At 38.4% G+C, this 19,734-nt stretch overlaps 1 protein-coding gene across 1 annotated transcript in view; it reads right to left on the minus strand.

Annotated features, from left to right (window-relative positions):
• Positions 1-19,734, minus strand: part of RFTN1 (raftlin, lipid raft linker 1) — an 87,604-nt gene that overhangs the window by 29,090 nt on the left and 38,780 nt on the right. The window contains exons 3-4 of the mRNA XM_009888946.1: positions 15,874-15,982; positions 460-883 (exon numbers count right to left, since the gene is read on the minus strand). Coding sequence (XP_009887248.1) covers positions 460-883; positions 15,874-15,982 — 533 coding nt within the window. The remainder of the gene's footprint in view (positions 1-459; positions 884-15,873; positions 15,983-19,734) is intronic.

Consider the following 19,734-nt stretch of genomic DNA (forward strand, 5'->3'; position numbering starts at 1 on the left):
GTTCACCTGCTACAAAGGGACTAACTGTGATAAGGCTTCGTGACTTATTCTTTCTGTTGCTGTAAAACCTTGTCAGGCAGACTACTAGGGCTTTTTATTCAAATGGACAAAAAGGATGCAAAGATCGAGAGCTCTCAGGGTACCACAACAAATACAAAAAAGAACCAATTCAGCTGAACAGCAGACCAAAAAAAAGTCTTTACACTCAGGCATATAAACGGGCCATAAGAAAGTCGTGCCCGCTTATATCATCTTTTCATTTGCCATCTGACTTAGCTCAGTTGTTGTGAACTGTGTAACCATGTTGAAATCGGGTTAAGTGGCTCTTTTGGTGCATCTTTTCTACCCTATTACAGTGGTAAGGTCCTCTCCACATTCCCACCCCCCAAAGGAGCTGGGAACGTAACTGAGGCAATTTTAACTTGGCTTTTATGTATGAAAAGTCACTGCAATACTTACTGCCAGTAAGTGGTTTTAAGTATCGTGCTGGTGTTTCATTCTCTGCAAGTCCATTCAGCTTGTCCACTGCTTCTCTTACACTTGGGTTATCATGTTGAAACTGTTGTTCATCTACTATCACAGACTTGAGATTCAGCTCTTCAGGAGCCTGTCCTTCACCTCTCCAGCCCTCCCTGGATGTGGCACATTGGTCAGCACTTTCTTCGCTCGGCACCGGAGTATTGCATCCATTAATGCCATCTATTTTCTCGCCATCCGGCGAAGCGTGATCCTCGGGATAATTTGAAACATTTTTATCATCTCTTGATTGCACAGAGTTGTTACTGGCGGGTGTCAGGGAAGCGCTGACAAGACAGTCCTTTTGCGAATGGTACTGAGGTATAATTCCAACAAATTTCAAGCCTTGACTTGCAGCATCTTGAATCTACAAGTCAAAGAAGATTAGATTTTTAACTGTCAAGCTGTCCTAACTAAATAGAAATACAGAAAATAACACCCACCAAGGCAGCTAGCATGTCATTTTGCTACTTTTGTCCACTACCACAAGAAATTGTCACGTTACACTGACATAAAAAGGTACATTCTAGAGAAGCATGATGAAAAGTTTCCTAAACCGTCTGAAATGGTGTGGAAATGGAGGAAAAAAAAAGAAAAAAGAGGGGGGAAAAAAAGAAAAAGAGAGAAAATGTCTACATATCTTCACAAGGGATAAAGTATCTGTTTGAAAGTTTATTTACGCTAAGTTACCAGAAGTAGTATTACTCACACAAAGTTTTAGTATCAACCTTATGAAGTCAGGGACTTAATATTACATCTTCTGCCATATTAGGTGTCTGATAACTACATTTATGCAAGGAAAAGGTTATTAATTCTTTCTGTTATATGCACCATTATAACAACAGTTGTAACACCACTGTAACAACTCGGAATAGAAAGACGTGTGAGATGGAAACTAAGAAGCGCTGTTATTAATCCTTTATACTTTAGGAGGAAAAGGAGGAAAATGAAGGAAACAAATCACAATAGATCCTAAGAAAAAAGCATTGGGCTAGTAGTAACGACAATTAGATAAAGCTGAAATTCACTAAGGAAAGTTTGAAATGAAGCAGAAAGAGAAATCTCTTTCAAGCAGACTCAGCACTATGGATGCAGCATCCATTTGATTCACCAGCCTCACACTCCTCAAACCCAGGAGAAGCTGCAGTGAGTGCCAGACTTCTGTGAAAACATAAGCATCTGCTGATTCATTTATCAAAATCACCCACCAAAAAGGAAAGGTTTCCATGTAGTATACACTCTTCATATAATATAAAGTCTAAACACACATAAACATTTCAAAAAGAAATGCCTTGAGAATGGAGAAATAATTTCACTTTCTCTGCATACCATATAATTCCAGAGAGTTAAAGTGTATTAATCATTCTCTGACGGTCATTTTAGCATGAACTTACGTGAAACAGTTCAGGCCTTTTGTTCAACAGCAAGTAAATAGGAAGAATCTTGTACACTTTATTTTTTTTTTTTAAATCTAAGAGGAAGCTCATTTCTGCATCTTCCCTACCCAGATGTTTTTTTGTTTTTTTTTTTAAATGAATCATCTACTTCCTGGTAACACGTTACTGTTCTGAACACACAAACCTACAGATGATACCTGATCGACAACAAGAACTTCCTCTTTCAAACCACTGTTGTATTTTCCACGTTAAATTAACTCTTGATTTCATGATCACAGGAACTTAAACAGAGCTCTCCAGGAAACAAGGCAATGGTCTTCACAGGTGTTTAGCCTGGCAAGCACGGGATGCTGTCTGAACTAAAGCTCATTGCTACAGAGGACAATAACCTCCAAATAAAAATACTACTGTCAATATTCTGATAAAATGAATATCTGTCTACAAAGAAAGCTAGCATGTAACTAGCTTGCTCTGAAAGCTTCATGTGAATGTCAAAAATAGATGCACGCATAACATGCTTAACGGTCCTGCTGTAATTTTACAAAATACTTTTTTTACACGGTCAATGGTAAGATTTACAAATTCAGTTCATGTCTTATCACTAATCTACAGACACACCACTACATTTGACTAGCAGTTTGCAAGGCAGCTAATTATAGAAATTTAACTAGTACGCAACTGTTAAGAGTTTGAGGGTGTACATATGTAGTAATTATATTGGTCCTAGTCAATAAAGACTGCTTGTCAATCCATACCAGGCTGTCCTACACCATTGATTTGGACAAGAACAGCTTTCACAGCTATCGTAGCAATGTTTTACAGTCTTGGCTCATTTGAAAAAACAGTGTTTGTTCTAAGGAATACCCGATCCTGATGTTTTCTTCTGAGGCTCTTGTTCTCAGCATGGAAATATGAGGAACTAAGAACTGAATGACAGTCTAAGCCATATTAGCCTAATAGTTTAGCAGAAAGATTAGAAAAAGAGACTGTATCTTCAAGTCCCTTTCCCAACAAGTTAATTGGCAGTATACAGAATACAAAATCTTATTTAAACCTATATTTCAAATTTTCCCAATTACATAAGGGAGAAGCAAGCATCCCATTATTTTCAATAAAGCCAATTTAGCAGGAAATGTTACATCAACAGTGCAATGTAAGCTGCAGAACAGCAAAGTGATGTATCAGCAGATGCAAACAGTCTTTCATTCCAACTTTCCACAAAACCATGAAAAGACTAGCTCTCATCATAAAGAAAGCATAAAACCTGAACATCTTCAAACTGCAAACAAAGACAATTTGGTTTTTTAGCATCCTGTTAGAGCTTAAATAGTACAAAATTTTAGTTGCCTTCACATCCAGAATGAATTATGCCATCCAGGATACATTCACATTTCCTGTTTCCTGTATTTGAAATACTGAATATCTGAATTATAAAAAACAAAACCCCAGACCTGAACAGGCCCAAACCTCAATACCTGGAAAACTCATGCCCAGGAGCTACACAGGGCAGAAGGGCTGTTTCTACCGGCCACCTGGGGTTTTGGACATTTTGAGGCATCCTGCGATGGTACACGCAGATATGTCTGTTCCAGCCTTTTGGGAAAATATCTTACACATGCGGTGTTGGGAATCATAAGAGGACAACACCTGGGAGAAAGCAAGGGTAAAGGTGAACTGAATGGAAAGAACATGAGGCTGTGCTGACAGGGTCACCCAAAACATATTCCAGATCGGATAAATACTGCAATTACTTGTCTTTATGGGGCAGTTTAGAGTACTAAATAAAGGTCCTTGTCATACTACGTTGTATAACTAAATGAGAGGTAAAAGCATAAAAAGCAGAAAAACTGCACCTCCACTACTTATATCAGAATAAAATGTAGATTAAAAATGCCCTTACATTAGGTGATCCATATGAATTTCAGTTATTTTACTGACCTTTTCTGTATTTTAAATATGCTACATACTTGCTCTTTACATTTTGGGAAATCTTGAAAAGGGAAATTCCAACAAAATTTAAAATAATGATGAGAAAAATCTTTGGTTCTTTCCCCAGATAGGAACAGAAACATTTTTATTGCCTCATAAAGTGCTGCTTGGATGATACTAATCACAAATACAAGAACAGGTCTCCACCACAAAAGATGTTATTGTTCAACAACAGAAGCAGAACTTAACTCATTTATTTTGACCTGGATAAACCCCCAAGTGGGTACATCCAAATCAGTTTATAAGTGGCTTGCAACAAATTGGATTTACGCCAGTTTAAAAATAGAACCTGTTTAAAGACGGGGTGAAATTTCATGTGTACAGAGGGCTCAGGCAGTTAAAGAATTTAATGTCATCCCTATAATTTGCTTGATTAGAAACCTGGCATTTTCCCTGAAGGGAAAAAAATGACAGATTTAGCCTTTGCTATCTGTGAAATAAATATCAAATCTCCCACTAACTCTAGGAGGAATAGGAACAAGCACCGTGTCTAACCCTGATGTCACTACCTTAATTGAATTTTAGCTGGGGCATTTGTGTTAACATTTCTTAACGTTTGTGAAGTGTTATTGTTTATTTCAGAACTGACTGACTGCTATTTTTATACTGCATTTGGAAAAAAGGAACCGTGAGCAGCACAAAGCAGCGTCACTAGACTTTATGTTGATGTAGCAAATTTATGTCCCATCTTTTTAAATACTTCTGGTTCTCTTGAAGGCTCCCTACCTAATTGGAAAATGGCTGACAGTCTAATGTAAGGATCTGTAAAGCCACACCTGACAACAGTATGGCTGAATCGTGAAATCCTCTTTTCCAAAAACTACTTGTTTTTAAACTATAGGCCTCACAACCATGAAAGAAGTGCAGAGATTCCAGGTTGAAAGCTCATTTTGAACAGCCACATACAGGTTTTATTTTCAAATCTATTTTGAATAAAGACACTTGGCAAGTTCATTGTACAGTCCACATACTGTTTGTGATTCTGCGTTTCTTGTTGCATTATCAGCTCCATAATAATCTCCTATTCATAGCAAGCATGATGGAACTGCTTATAAATACAGAAGCTCAAGGATATAGATCCCATGCTGAACAAAATCATACACTTTTGTCAGCTTCGGTAATAGCTTACAGGGAGATTCTGTACGTTTCTATCATGGGATGGCACACAGAAAATCAAACACTTCCCACAAACTCAGGATAGTATTCCACTCACATCAATAAACAGGGAAATAATGCACAGCAATTTAATAATAAGGATCTCTCTCTTGGATGAGGAATTTCAAACAAATGATTTAATAAGACAAGTGCTAGGAATTTCTGTTAACTCTGGTAAGCCAGGAGCTGGACCTTTTTAGGATGCATCCAGAGGAAAAGCAGTTTTACTAATCTCATCAGGGCACTCTAGTTTATAGCAGTCCTAAATGGTCTCGAGGCTTACACTTCCTGATGATCTGGAAAAAAACACCTTCAAAACCCAGGCATTAGGACTGAACATTTCATTAACAGGTCAGCTATATGGTTCATGATATAACAAGGTACAGAAAGAATGCCATAGCAACCCGGTACAATGGACTACTGCTAATATAAAACCAAACAACAGAAACAATTTATGAAGAGCACACAAGGCAAAAATGCACTTGGAGAAAGGACAACATTCTCTATGTGCAATGAACTGATCTTCTGATGGTCAGATGCATTTAGTTAGCTCTGTAGCAAACTAAGGGAAAGACTGCTACTTAGCCCTACTGATGGGAAAACATATGGCCTTTAAAACAATAGCTGGGCTAATTTTGCTCAGAGCTATCTAAAGCTTTTTTGTTTTAAGCCACGCATAAGTTGTCTTAGCCAATAAAATAAAGGCTTGTCTGTCTATTTGGTTGTCATTTTTAAAAGAACACTGTTAGTGGCATTAGATGTCATAATGTATACCAGAAACAAGATGATTGTATTTTTGTACCTTCTTTTTAGGCTTCAAGCAAATCTGCTTTAACAACAGCCACAGCACTCGGGATCTTCAGGCAAGGAACATAATCTTGTGGTTTGAGGGGAATGCTATGTACTGCATACCAGGAGTTGGAACTGGAAAAGGATGTTCAAGACTATAGTCTTCCAACTGTGTCCTCCTTCGTTTAACATTTAGTAGTACACATTTCATCACAAAACTCAACATCCCCCTTCTAGTTTGTTCATTTCTGAAAACATATGTTTAAAATAAGACGGGCTTTTAGTTTGCCTCTGATATTTTCTGTAGGTCTCACAAGCTGCTTCCTGAGAAGACAGCAACAGTCATCAAGAGTTTACTGATAATTTTTTAAAACCAATTAAGCTTAGCTAACGTTCTGAAGAAGGGATTTAGTTCTTTCTAAACAACCCTTGTGACTTTGGCATTTTCGCGTCTCTAGTACTACGTTACAAAAAATGATAATTCTACTAATCAAACAGCAAAGCAGCAACCACTAATCATTTCTCCCAGTCTTGTTAAGTCTGAGACTCTGTTTCACTGCTTGCAGATTTCCAAACCATGCAACTTTTCTGACTAGGATGCTCTGTCATTTAAGCCTGTACTTACCATGCATTTTTAACCTTTTCCAGTTTACACTCTCCGATTCTAAACTTGAGATGTATTTATATGAACATGAACTACCTAACTAAATATAAATGCAGCTTTTAGAAAGTCAAATCCCAGTCTGCATTCAGGCTTTCAAGTTACCAAGTATTTTCACTGTCAACTACAAAAAATAGGCCATCAGGGATCAAACACTGGAGGGATGCCTTGAAAAATGTTACCGTAATTGCAAACCACAGAGTCATCCTTTACGCAGTGTTGTTGGCAGTGTTTATATTAATATTTCCAATGAAAACCTTGACTAGAATTTTATTCGGAAACTTTAGATAAGACTATTAGAATGAAGCTGGTAGACCCAAGAGAAGATAACAGAGTCCAAAACCAAACCCAAAACTTAAAAACTAATGTGTTTCTTGAAGAAACAGATGTACGCTGCCTTTCCATCTTTGCAGTCCACTGCCCATTCAACAGAACCATTGACTTGACACTTTAAGCTCTCTCTGCGTTTGTGGCAGAGCATAACTAGGCACTGAACAGGGAAAAGAAAGCAAGGTTTGTAATTTTACAACACACTCACTGGTAGTAGCCTCTGCAAAAGGGAACTGAAAGCTACAAACTGAACAGTGAGAAATGTAGTGAAGCAAGCAGCGACTGCAACCTACTGCTATGCCGAATAAAACAGAAGACAGGCTCTTAAGACAGTGCTGCCAAGTGATATTAAGTTACAGCAAGCTATGTGTCTCCTGCTACTGGAGTCAAGGCAGGGATGAGAGTAACAGCTTGAAATCCCTTTTCAGCTTGCATTAGCTGTACATTCATTCCTAAGAAAAATATAACTGTACTAAACATGTAGTGCAGCGTGGTGCAAGTACACTTGTTCCTTTCAGCATATCTCACTAGATGACAGCTCTTGAAACCACACTGTATCATCCCATGTAGTCTTGGGTGCAATGATTCTTCTCAAATTATTGTCTTATTTTAGCATGTGTTCCTTCACAGAGCTGACAGAGGGCAAACACTGTTGGAGACAGACTACACAGGCTCAGCCACTGCGGTACCTGCCCAAAAGCCATGTAACATACCTGTGTCCTCCCATCCTTGCCCTAAACTCTGAAAAGAAATCCCGAATTTATCCATGCCATTTAAGATTTATTCCCTAAAAATTGTTTTAGACCTAGGATAAACTGCTACGAAGCAGCCAGCTATGCTCACACAACTCAAATACTTGATATACACTGTCAAAAAAGTCTGTAGAAACTCTGTCCCAAGTGCTTGCTCTAGAGAACAGACATTTTCAAAATGCAGACCATGTTTTGTGTATGAATCTTCTGAGAGGAAGTCCTACACTAATGGGTGAACATAAGCAAGAGGAAAATAAAGATTTATAGAGACAAATGATTGAACGTTGTATCTAACAGGCATTTTGGCTGGATGAATGTAATTCAGTGTTCTTTGTAGAACTTGAGAAAACAGTCACTTGTTTGTGATCAACCAGCACTAATGTGGTTCAAAACTGGCACACTGGTTTAGTCCATCTCTGTCCGAAGCAATGAAAACAAAAAACCCAAAAGGTTCAGGACAACAGGAATATTTTTAAAATTAAGAATTCAGCCTCAAATTGCAGACTTTATATTTAATTTACAGGGAACACTTTCTTTTATCTTTATATAAACCAAGGAGTGTTCCTTTAAAATCACATTGTTTCATCAAGCCATCTGTTACTCGTAGCCAAAATTACAATTTGAACAATTCACCCATATTTTATTTTAGCACAGTACAAAATATTTATCATATTATTTATCATATTTATTGTTATTTTTTAAAAAGGTTATTTTTCCCACCAGACAGAAGTGGGATCATTAAAAACACTGACTACATACTTTATAACATCTATTTTTATCTTGGTCAAGAGGATGACTCTGAAAGCTGCTGGGGGCAAAGGATTATAAAAGCACAACCAGGCTCCTGGGAGAGTCCTGAAAATAGTTTTGCAATGTTCGTGGAAGATATATATCAACACCACTCTTACAGGGCTTAGTCAAAAGAACACAAGTTGAAAGAAGCTTAACCAGGAACAGATGTTTCCCTTCACACCAGGCTGTTTAAAATACAGTATATGCTATTTTTTACCATCTCTTGTTATATATACACTTACAAAATGTTAACAAAATGCACTTTAATAAATATTATCACAGCAGATCACAAACAGCTGAACCATTGATGTGGAGTTTCAACTTCTGCTTCATGACCATATCTACTTCTAAGATCCAAATACTTAAAAATAAACCAGGGGCTCTGTTTGCACTGAAAACATGCAGAAAACAAAGCAGTCAGCTAAGTGCTCAGCAATGGTTTTCATTACAATGTGCTAAAGAAATAAATGTTGTATTGTTCTTTTGCAAATACCCTGGAGAGTTAAGGTTTTGGGGTGGGATTTTTTGGGTTTGTTTTAAGGATGGAAACGATTTTAGAAGAGGTTGAGATCACACCTCAATAGAAATCCTAGGTAATAAACAGTACTCTAGCGGGGTCATTTTCTAGCCACAGAAGTAAATTTGAACTGCTTATTCATTTGAAGAAACAATCCTCTGAGCAATGTTAAAGACTCAATTCTCAATTTTTCTCCTCTTCTATCTTTTACTGCCACCTGCTCTGACTTCATACCCTGCAGGAAATTTCTGAACAGGCCAGCTAAAACATATCTAAAGTAAAGAATAATGCTTACGATTACAATAACAATCTAAGGAACCCTGGCACCAACAGAGCAACCAGAGACTTTGCAGAAGAGATCCTTGTAAGACTGCAGCAACAGAGTCAAGAAATCCACCAACAGTCTAGTGCTCTTCAGAACACATACGCTGCATTTCTTGGTTCATTCTAAAAAGAAATCTCAATACAAAGATTAAAAGATGAAGAATAAGAAATGACAAATAGAGAGACAAGAATGCGATAAATACTGGAACAGCTATATATTTTTCTCAACAACTATAAATAAAAGCAAAAAACCCCCAAGATTAGCAATTTTCACATTCATTTTTTCTAGGAAATTGCAGAATTTTGTCTTCTCATTTGCTTGTGATACTGTTACAAATACAATTATATATATAAAAAGAACATATTATTACGGACAAATTTGTCCTATGACACATTTCTCAACTTCCACATCTCCTTGCCATTTCATAGCTAAAGCTGAAGAGAGTTTTAAAACTCAGAAGTTGAGAGTTCAAAATAATTCAGTATCACTGTCACACACTATATAGCATCACAGAATTGTCTAGGCTGGAAGGGACCTTGAAGATCATGAAGTCCAACCATCAACCTAACACTGCCCAAACCACCACTAAACCATGTCACTAAGCACCACATCTCCTTGTCTTTTAAATACCTCCAGGGATGGCGAGTCCACCACTTCCCTGGGCAGCCTGCTCCAATGCTTAACAACCCTTTCTGAGAAGAACTTTTTCCTAATATCCATCATAAACCTTCCTTGGCATAACTTGAGGCCATTTCCTCTTGTTCTATTGCTTGTTACTACAAAGAAGAGGTTGACCCCCACCTCTCTACAACCTCCTTTCAGGTAGCTGTAGAGAGCAATAAGGTCTCCCCTCAGCCTCCTTCAAGGCTAAACAACCCCAATTCCCTCAGCCACTCCTCGTAGGACTTGTTCTCCAGACCCCTCGCCAGCTTTGTTGCCCTTCTCTGGACATGCTCCAGCACCTCTTTGTCTTTCTGGTCATGAGAGACCCAAAACTGAACATAAGACTTGAGGTGGGGCCTCACCAGTGCTGAGGACAGGGGAACAATCACCTCCCTAGTCCTGCTCACCACACTATTCCTGATACAGGCCAGGATTGCTATTGGCCTTCCTGACCACCTGGGCACACTGCTGACTCATATTCAGCCAGCTGTCGACCAACACCTCCAGGTCCTACTCCGCCAGGCAGCTTTCCAGCCACTCTTCCTCAAGCCTGTAGCGCTGCATGCGGCTGTTGTGACCCAAGTGCAGGACCCAGCACTTGGCCTTGCTGAACCTCATACCATTGACCTCGGTCCATCGATCCAGCCTATTCAGATCCCTCTGTAGAGCCATCCTACCCTCAAGCAGGTCGACGCCCCTGCACAACTTGGTGTCATCTGCAAACTTACTGAGGGTGCACTCGATCCCCTTGTCCAGGTCATTGATACAGATATTAAAGAGAACTGGCCCCAGTACCAAGCCCCGGGGAACACCACTTGCGACCAGCACCAACTGGATTTAGCTCCATTTACCACTGCTCTCTGGGCACATCCATCCAGCCATTTTTTTAACCTGCAAAGAGTACACCCATCCAAGCCATGAGCAGCCAGTTACTTTCTCCAGGAGAATGCTGTGGGAAACCATGTTGAAGGCTTTACTGAAGTCCAAGTAAACAACATCCACAGCCACAACATATGGATATGTGAAGTCCCTTGTTTTGGTCATATAAGACAAGTGCTCATTTTAATGTGAGTAAATATGTAGGAAATAAGTGAAGAGCCAAGTCTGGGCTGAATCACTCCCTTCACTAGGAACATCTATGGCAAAGATAGGCATTCAGTTTTTATTTTATAGGAGAAATAGAAGTCCTCCTAAATACTCCAATCCTGCTTCTACCTAGTACCTTGAAAGAAGTTGGTGAATTAAGCTGCCTTTTAACAGCACTACTAATACAAAAATTCATCACCTATTAGAGCCGTAACACAGAAGACTCTCCAGAAAACTACGTGCATGAACTCAGGTAGCAGTGATCTTGACAACACCAGAACAGCTACAGATGAATGGAGGGAAAAAACAGGAAGCATCTCGGTAGTTTGATAATAACATCGATATGGAGAAACATGCAGTCAGACTGACCTGTGGTCGTCTGGGGCATGTAGCAGTTCCTTACCCAACCACTCAGCCAGTCTCCTGCCTGCCACTCCCTCCAAAGGAGTGAGGCAAATAATGGGCAAGGGGGATCAAACCCCTCCAAGAAATGTTTCATCTTTCAGGAGTACGCTAAGTTCAACTACAGTTTGAACTTTTTGGTAGTAATGTGTATTACTTTCCAGTGTTTAAACTAACACTTGAGACATACTAATTCCTCATGCCAGTTCTATTCCTGATAGTATTTTCTTTTTATAAAGGCATTTAGAAAGATTCCAGTAAATACCAGTTGATACCATATATTCTGCCAAGAGGGCTCAAATACAGTAGATCTTTCAGCAATGTAGGATGCGAGGTCTTCATAAAAGTGTTAGTATTATATGGCCTTTCTTTCAAAATAGTCCAGTTCCCTATGCAGCTTGCCTTTGTACCAGGGAGAACTAGCGGTCACTGTTTTAGATGCCAACTCTAGAACGAGTACATGGGTGGCAGCACCCTTGCAATGTGTTTTGTTGGCATGTTCCTCCCTGGGGTCCCACTCACTTAAGTCTGAGAGGTACCGCCACTTCCTTGGCTCAGCAATGCTATTACTAGAAAATAAACGTCAACAAAAAAAGTCACTACATCTGCAGGGATCAAGACTACTTCTAGGGTACTTTGGGCTACAGAAGTTGTTCAGAGGACCGCTTAAGGGAGTGATGCATTACTGGCAGCTTTTGAGCTAGTACTGGTGATGGCATTTGCACGCTCACTGAAGTCACCAAGCCTATTAACAGAGGGAATAGCAATGAGATTTGACAAACACTGTCTCATACGGCAGATTTTGTTGCAAGACAAGTATGCTATAGGTGTTTCAAGACAGCAGTTGTGTTCCAAGATGAACCAGTCCCCTTCTGAAAATGCAAAACCAGTTATTCATCTGTATGGCCTGAGGTTTGTTGGAAGAAATCAGCGTAATTTCTGAGTCATGTAAGGACAGACCAGCTCAGAGACGTCCTTGTCTAGTCAAAAACACAAAAGGAAGATGCCTGCATTTGGATTTCAGTTAAGCTGCAGCATTTTTAAACCACGCTTTTCCATGCTTATCATACTTCCCTAGGGAAGGACAATGAGTCCACAGGGACAAGGAATATGAACTCTGCAATGGAGTCAAACTTAAAAAAAAAAGTTAAGGCACAAGAATTTCCTTCTGGCAGAGCATTATTAAGCAGGCAACCAAGGATACAAAGATGTACTTCCTAAATTTTAAAAAGTCAGAACTGGGAAAAAATGGTAAAGAAACTATCCTCCATTTGCTAACCTTCCACCAACACCACAAAGATGTGAACATCAGAATAAAACCTTCTTCCTGCTATAGTTCTTCTAGAGCATGTAACTCAGATTGATGTGGAAAACAAAGGTAATGAGAAACATATTTGACATTCATATATGACTGTGTATCCAAAATAACTCTTTTCTTGTGATGTCAGCCTAGCTTCTCCTCTTACTTATCTCAGCAGATTCAGGAGAACACTCTCAGCTGAAAAAAAAAATGGTAACAGGATACACAGAAGTAAAGAGCAACTAAGGAAGCAATTAAAGGCTACCCTATTTTACATGAGACACAAGTCAAAGTATTACAAAATACAGTATCTTAGAAATAACATCTCTGACTTGCAAGAGCCTCAGAATGATCTGAGTCACAACCATCAGAAGTTCAGAAGTTAGCTTTGCTCATTAAAAAGCAGATAAGCAAATCTTTAATCTCTGTTTTGCCTGAGAGCTAGACAGGAGTGCTAATACCAATACAGCAGTAAAATACATATACAACAGTTAAGTTACTTCTTTCATTGCCTAAAAATTAAACGACAGAAACACCATGGGTCTGTTTAAGCGCTTTAGGACACATTGAGCAGATCCACATTGATATGAAAGAACAAACAGAATGTAGTGATGTCAACATGATTTTAAGGTACAGGAAGAATGTATCCCATGCAACATTATGTCCCCAATACTCAACTTTGTCCTGTCTTCCATGGCTCTTACCGTGGTCAGAAACCACAGTGGTAGCAAAAACGTACAGAAGAGAACAGAGAAGCAGGACAGACTCCCAAAGCGCAGGAGGATCTCAGCAACAGAACACAGGTTTCACCAGGGAGTGTTCTTTGACATTTCTTAAATGTTTTATAGTCCACATGGTAGTGAGGCACTTTGTTTCCATGAGCAAGATGCATTCTCCAGGTGAAATAACTTCCTTGTTTCTATTCATTACTCTTAAACATTTATATGGAGTTATAGAAGAAAAAAAAAAAAAAAGGTATCTACCTATGCTGTATGCCATTGCAAAACTGTTTTGAGTTTGCCAGGACCAAGCAGTTAGTATTCAATATGACATATATTTTCAATGCAACAAAAAGTCTATTAAGAAAAGAAGTTATTAAAATTGCTTCCTTGTTCAAACAATACTTGCTCAGTAGCGCATAACAAAATTACTAAAACTAATTTTCTCAGGGTAGAGGAATTTTTTCTAGTGAATTCGCAGTTGGAGAAAATTTTGACTTGTTATTTTGTTTTGAAAATATGGCTACTCTATTTGGTATCTTTTTTTAACAATATAGTCATTTGTAATGCAGTAAGACGGTAAACCCGTGCTAAAAGCCTCTGTTATGAAAAGCCCTGTGATCAAGGATTTGCCTATTCAATCACAACACTCTATTAACCCCAATTGTATTCCACAGTTTCAGAAGAATTATAGGGTTGTTCTTTTTTGAAAGCAAGCAATTGCCCTCTCTAAAAGTTTTTTGTTACTACTGTCTTTGAAGAACGACCTTTATTTTTCATTTATTTTGTTTATAAACATCTGTTTTGTATGCCCTTAAAAGTAATGGACATTTTCGTTGCTCAGACAAATTAGTTAATATGACAATTAATTCCTACTCCCAAACAAGTCCTGTTTCCTGAGTTAGATTTACATAAAAGTGTCGAGACTTTCACAATGTGCTTAATCAGATATAGACAGTGACACAGCACACACTTGACAGCAACAGCTTCAAAGAACTTCAAATTCCTCTACATCAAATAACATCTGAGGATGAGTGACATACTCAGCCTACAGAGAAACAGTAAATATACATTTTAGCTATTAAAATTTAAATGATTATATTTCAAAAAGGCAACTTCATAACCCCATAATCAAATGGCTTCTACCAACAGAGACATTTCCATGTCTAGAAAAGCATTCTAAAGAGTCTCAGAATTGGATATTTATGGAAATAAGCTGACTCCTGGATTGTCATTTTGTTTTCATGTTAGGCATACTCTTTCTGAAGTTAGAAATACAAAGAAATTTTCTGTTGCAATGATATAAAATTTTGCTACCAATTGTGACAGATAAGTCTATATTTCTACTCTGGCTCGAAGAACTGAAGAACAAAATCAAACATGTTGGAACCAATACACAAGAACTACACCAGTTTTGCTTAAGTGTGAATATATTGACATAATTGAAGATAGTGTCAGAATAAAAGTGCAGTATCACAATAAACCCCGAAATGAAATTTGGACTCAAACTTTAGAATATTAGTAAGTGTTTAGAAAACCTCCATTTGTTCTGATACCAAAATCTATATATCTTTAAGTATGACGATGATCAGATAGTCATAGCTGCATTACTTTTAATCCAGTTTCTACCATTCGTAGTAAAAAGGAAACACTGAACATGAGTGCAGTCTGTCAAGCTCATGCAGCCTGTGCTGAAATTTGTTCTACCACATTTTCTTAGCTATTATCACTGCAAGATGTATTAAAGCTGGGGGAGTATGCGTACTTGCACTACTCTTGCACCATGTGGCTAAGTAAATATAGTATTTAATGCTAGTTTTTATAACATGCAATGGGACACAACAGATGCTGCAAAATTTGAAACATGCACAATGAATCTGTCTTCACTAAAATGGACATAACCTGCTAATTTCCAGTCTGGCAGAATATTACAGCATCAAAAATAATTTGAAAAAGAAGACAACAAAAAAAGCACTCTTCTTTTCAAATTCCCAGTATATATGAAAGTCTATTGAAAGCAACGCTATTCTGGATGACGAAGGTACTTAGGTTACCAGTATCATCTCTAACTGCTAACATCATTTGATACTGAAACAAAATGTAAATAATCTGGGGGATTCCATGAGTTAATAGGTCTTTTAGCTACAGTACTATCCAACAGGATATTCTGACACTAAAATGGAAATTATAGGACTGCCTTCTACACTGGTAACTTAGTTGATATCATCTGTGAGAGGACGCTCTCCTGTGATACTACAAGTCATTTTCTCATAATAATATGATCAAACTTGGTTCTCTCAATACATATAATTGCTCTTCAGATAACTAAAATAATAAACCACCGAATTCTAGTGCAGTGTTTCAACTGCACAAAATGTACATATATTCCTGTTGTCAGACTGACAGAACTAGAAGCAGTAATTATAGTGCAAATAAAAGCATACTGTGTTTTGGGTTTTGCCTTTCTTTTTTTTACTCACTTTCTTAATAAAATCAGGTATCTCCTTTTTGTCTGAAAGTTGGTTTAAATAGGAGCAGCACTCTACCTCCAAGACATATCCTTCACTATGGACATCACCTTTTGGAGACCTAAAGAGACAGACAGAAAAAAAGAATCAGTTTCTGGTTTTAATACTGGATACCCAAACACCCCCATTATAAATATTTCCTATGGAGAGCTAACCTTCAGACAAACTGTGGTTCCAGCACATTCACTCCACTGAGCTCAACACAGTTCTGACCACCAGCAGCTACAGCATCTCACCTGCTTGCTAGGGAAGGAAATTGCACCAATGACTGTGGATGGTGGAATGCCTTCGGGACTTCCAAATTTCTTTATCTGTCCAAGAAACACTCTGTCAGCCTGGCATCTATGGCCAACACCAAGAAGATGCACAAATGATGTAACTCAGAACATGCAGAAAGCAGGTTCCAATGCAACAGGATGACAGATGCTCTGAGCCCCACAGGGCAGCGTGATGTAGGGTGCGTTTCACAGACAGTAACTAAAGGAATCCCTTCTCTTATCTACCGCCATTCTAAGTCAACGTTTAAAAATCAAGGACTAATCAAAGTAATCTATCCTGCAGTCTTACCTTATGCTTTGTTGTTGAGAAATGTAAAGCCATGTGTGAAAACCCTTCTCTTTCAGAAGACACTAACTCCTAAAATAATCCAAAGCGTATGGCATCTGCCATATACACTGCTGAACAAATCAGTTCTGTGGAAACATGATATCGGTCAAAATATGCCAAGAGAAAGTTTGGAAGCTAACCCGAATGATCTTGAGAAACAGTCCGTAGGTGTGCAGTGCAAAGCAGTGCTACTGAAGGCAGTTTTCACCTCCTCCGGACTCACATGAAAGGAAACTGATAAGCCTGCTTAATAAAGGTAATGTAGAGAACAATTTCTTTTATCAGTTCTTTAGGAGAACACATGGAGTAACATACAAAAATAAAAGCTAGCCTATAATTCCTGGGATTAGTAACAAAGTAGTTACCTTACATCCCATATGAAGAATCAAAAGATCTAGTTTGGAGTAAAGAACTAACCCTGGCCAGCAGTCGCTTGATGCTCTAGGTACCTACAGGACAGGAAGAAAGGTGCAGAAGTTTGAATCCAGAGTGATGGGGAAGCAGCAAAACAACAAAGCAAGGGCTTTGCAGGCCTACCGCCCTTGCCAAAGCAAGTCTGTGTAAAAGCCCTGTTCTGGGGACTGAGACTGTGACATACGTAAAACACGCTTCAGCTACAGATGGTCCCAGGGGCTTTCCCGAGATGCTAACAGTTACTCAGAGCCATGAGATGCGTAGGCTGCTGACTGCAAACTGGCAGTGTGTTTCCTAGGCAATACTGCAGAAATTTTCTGAAATATCACATGACGTTGTATTTTGTACTTTCACACAGGCTATGCTCTCACTTCAATTCTCTTATCTCGTACGTGGGACAGGCGGTACTAGACTGTAAATTGTTTCAGAACACTAAAGACCTCTCCCTATTTGTTTTTCCCTTCTTTTCTAGCTTCTCATAACTTGTGGTCCCATTCTGTTCTTGATTCTGGACAAAAATTTTGACAAAACATTGGTGGCCGTGGAAACTCTCCAAGTATCTTTATAGGATTTACAGAAATCACTACTGGGGAACTAAAAGTGTTCCACCATCTAGTCCTCTGTAACAGGAGTACAGAAATTAATTTAAGCAGCACAGAACAACTTTGTCAAGAAAAAAAAAAAATCATTTTGTGAGGGACAACACATGAACTGCAGACAATCACTTTTGCTGTTCTAGGTAAAGTCCTAAATAAGATAATCTATTCTGTGCAGATTTTCCACCACAAATTAACTCAATGAATTCAAGAACATAAAAATAAACGTAAGAAAGTCTCCCTGCTACCGTACTTACTACTATACCTACATTTGTTTCTAAAATCTGAATACGACTAACTGGAAACGTTACCTAACCAGACAGAAGTAAGTAGGAGCTAGGGCTCTCTAATGCTCTAGCAATAAATAAACCATCAAAATGGCCACTTGAAATTGCAACGCAAAGCCCATACAACACCAAATGGAGCAAATACAATTCTCCAGTGCTTCGCTTGTTGTTTAATTACAAACCAGAAGTGGGTTATCAGGAACAGGCGGCAAGGAACAAAGCCTTTTTTAGAAAACCCATCCAATTTTGGGGGGACAACACTAAGCCTCTACAAATGTGAGGACCCAACACTTCCACCAGTTCCCTCGCCAGGACAACCCACCACACTCATCACAGCCCCCTTCCAGCCCAGCTGAGGAAGCCATATTCCCAGCCCAGAGACTTTGAAATAACACAGCTCAAATTCAAAGCTAAGATCTCAAATCCTAGAAATGAAGTATGTGCTATGCTATTTCTGTGTCTGCTCTTTTGCCAAGGCCTGGTCCTTACATAGGGATCAGGTGTCCATGCAAACTGCGGCGCTGCTGTAAATACTTGCTGTGACAAACAAAAACTTACTATTCTAATTGCTCCAAAAGAATGAGAAAGACTGTATTTCCATGTTTAAACCCACTAGTTACCTGAAAAAAAATATATTTTCAACCTATATTGGTGAGTTTTATACACAGGTATAAGGAAGAGGAAAGTTCGCCTTTGAACCACTTTCTCCTAATTCCTCTCCTCTCCCTCAACAGCTCCCTGGACTCTGATTTTGTGCAGTGTTTGAAGGACCTACTTCCAACTTCTTTGAAAGAAGTATGAGTTATCTGAAATACAGATTATACCCATAAAAATATAGTGATTTTTACTGCAACTGCTTAAAATGACCTGTTTATTTTTCCTCATTTAACAAGCACTTACTTTGAAATACACTTGCTGCTTGTAAATATTTAAGCAAACAGGAGACAGTGAATTCTTCCTCCAAGAGCCTCAGAGCTACCCCTGCACTCATAGAGCTCAGAAGAGAAACTGCATCAAATACCACTGCACTCTGTTAGGAACATTATTTTACAGAACACACGTAACAGATCCTGCTAAAGGCCATAAAATCTTTAGTTAAAATCTTCCAACAGAAGTACTCTGTATTACTAAAAGGTATTTTTCCATGCTTTCAAGTAAAATATGTCTGTATGTGTTAAGGGCAAGTCTTTCTCTATACTGGTAGTTCACCTTTTTAGGAAACATTTAAGAGTCTATTATTCTGTCAAAAACAAAAACAAAACAAAAAAAAGCACCATAGCGTCTCACGTGATAATAAATAGCTGTGGATTGCACAGACCGCAAAAATAATTTTCTGAGCAAATCCAGGTGGGCAAGAAATTATTTCCAGCTTCTATACGATATTGCATTTCATAAATTAATTGTTAAGTATTTCACAAATATCATAAAAGTCTCTCATTAAACTCTTTGAATATAATTAGTACAGCTGTACAGAAGTAGCTAAATATAGCTACAGGTGAATTCTATACTGAACAGAAATTATTATATTTTTGGGTTTATTCATTTAATGGGACTACTTTTATGACCACTTTCATTAGAGACTATGAATTAGGACCCCCAAAATGCGCACATCTGTCAAGATCACAGAAGTCAGAGGAAAAGTCAGAAGTAGAGCTCAGGCCTCCTGACTTCAGTCTTGTTCTTGTACTTGTACCTCCCTGTTCTCTTCTGAAGGACTGATATCAGTTATTTGAGAAATAACCCATTAATCCATGCTCTGGAGTCTCTTCTCAGTTTTATAGTACAGGAAGTTCCTGGGAGTCCAATGTATAAAATATTTTAAAATTAAAGCAATGGTTTTATGTAAAGTTAATTTCCACTTTCCCATCATAAAATACTTCTCAACTGAAAGCAGAAGAGAAACACTGAGA

Source organism: Charadrius vociferus, unplaced genomic scaffold, assembly GCF_000708025.1.
Source record: "Charadrius vociferus isolate BGI_N301 unplaced genomic scaffold, ASM70802v2 scaffold217, whole genome shotgun sequence".
In the NCBI taxonomy this organism is placed as follows: domain Eukaryota; kingdom Metazoa; phylum Chordata; class Aves; order Charadriiformes; family Charadriidae; genus Charadrius; species Charadrius vociferus.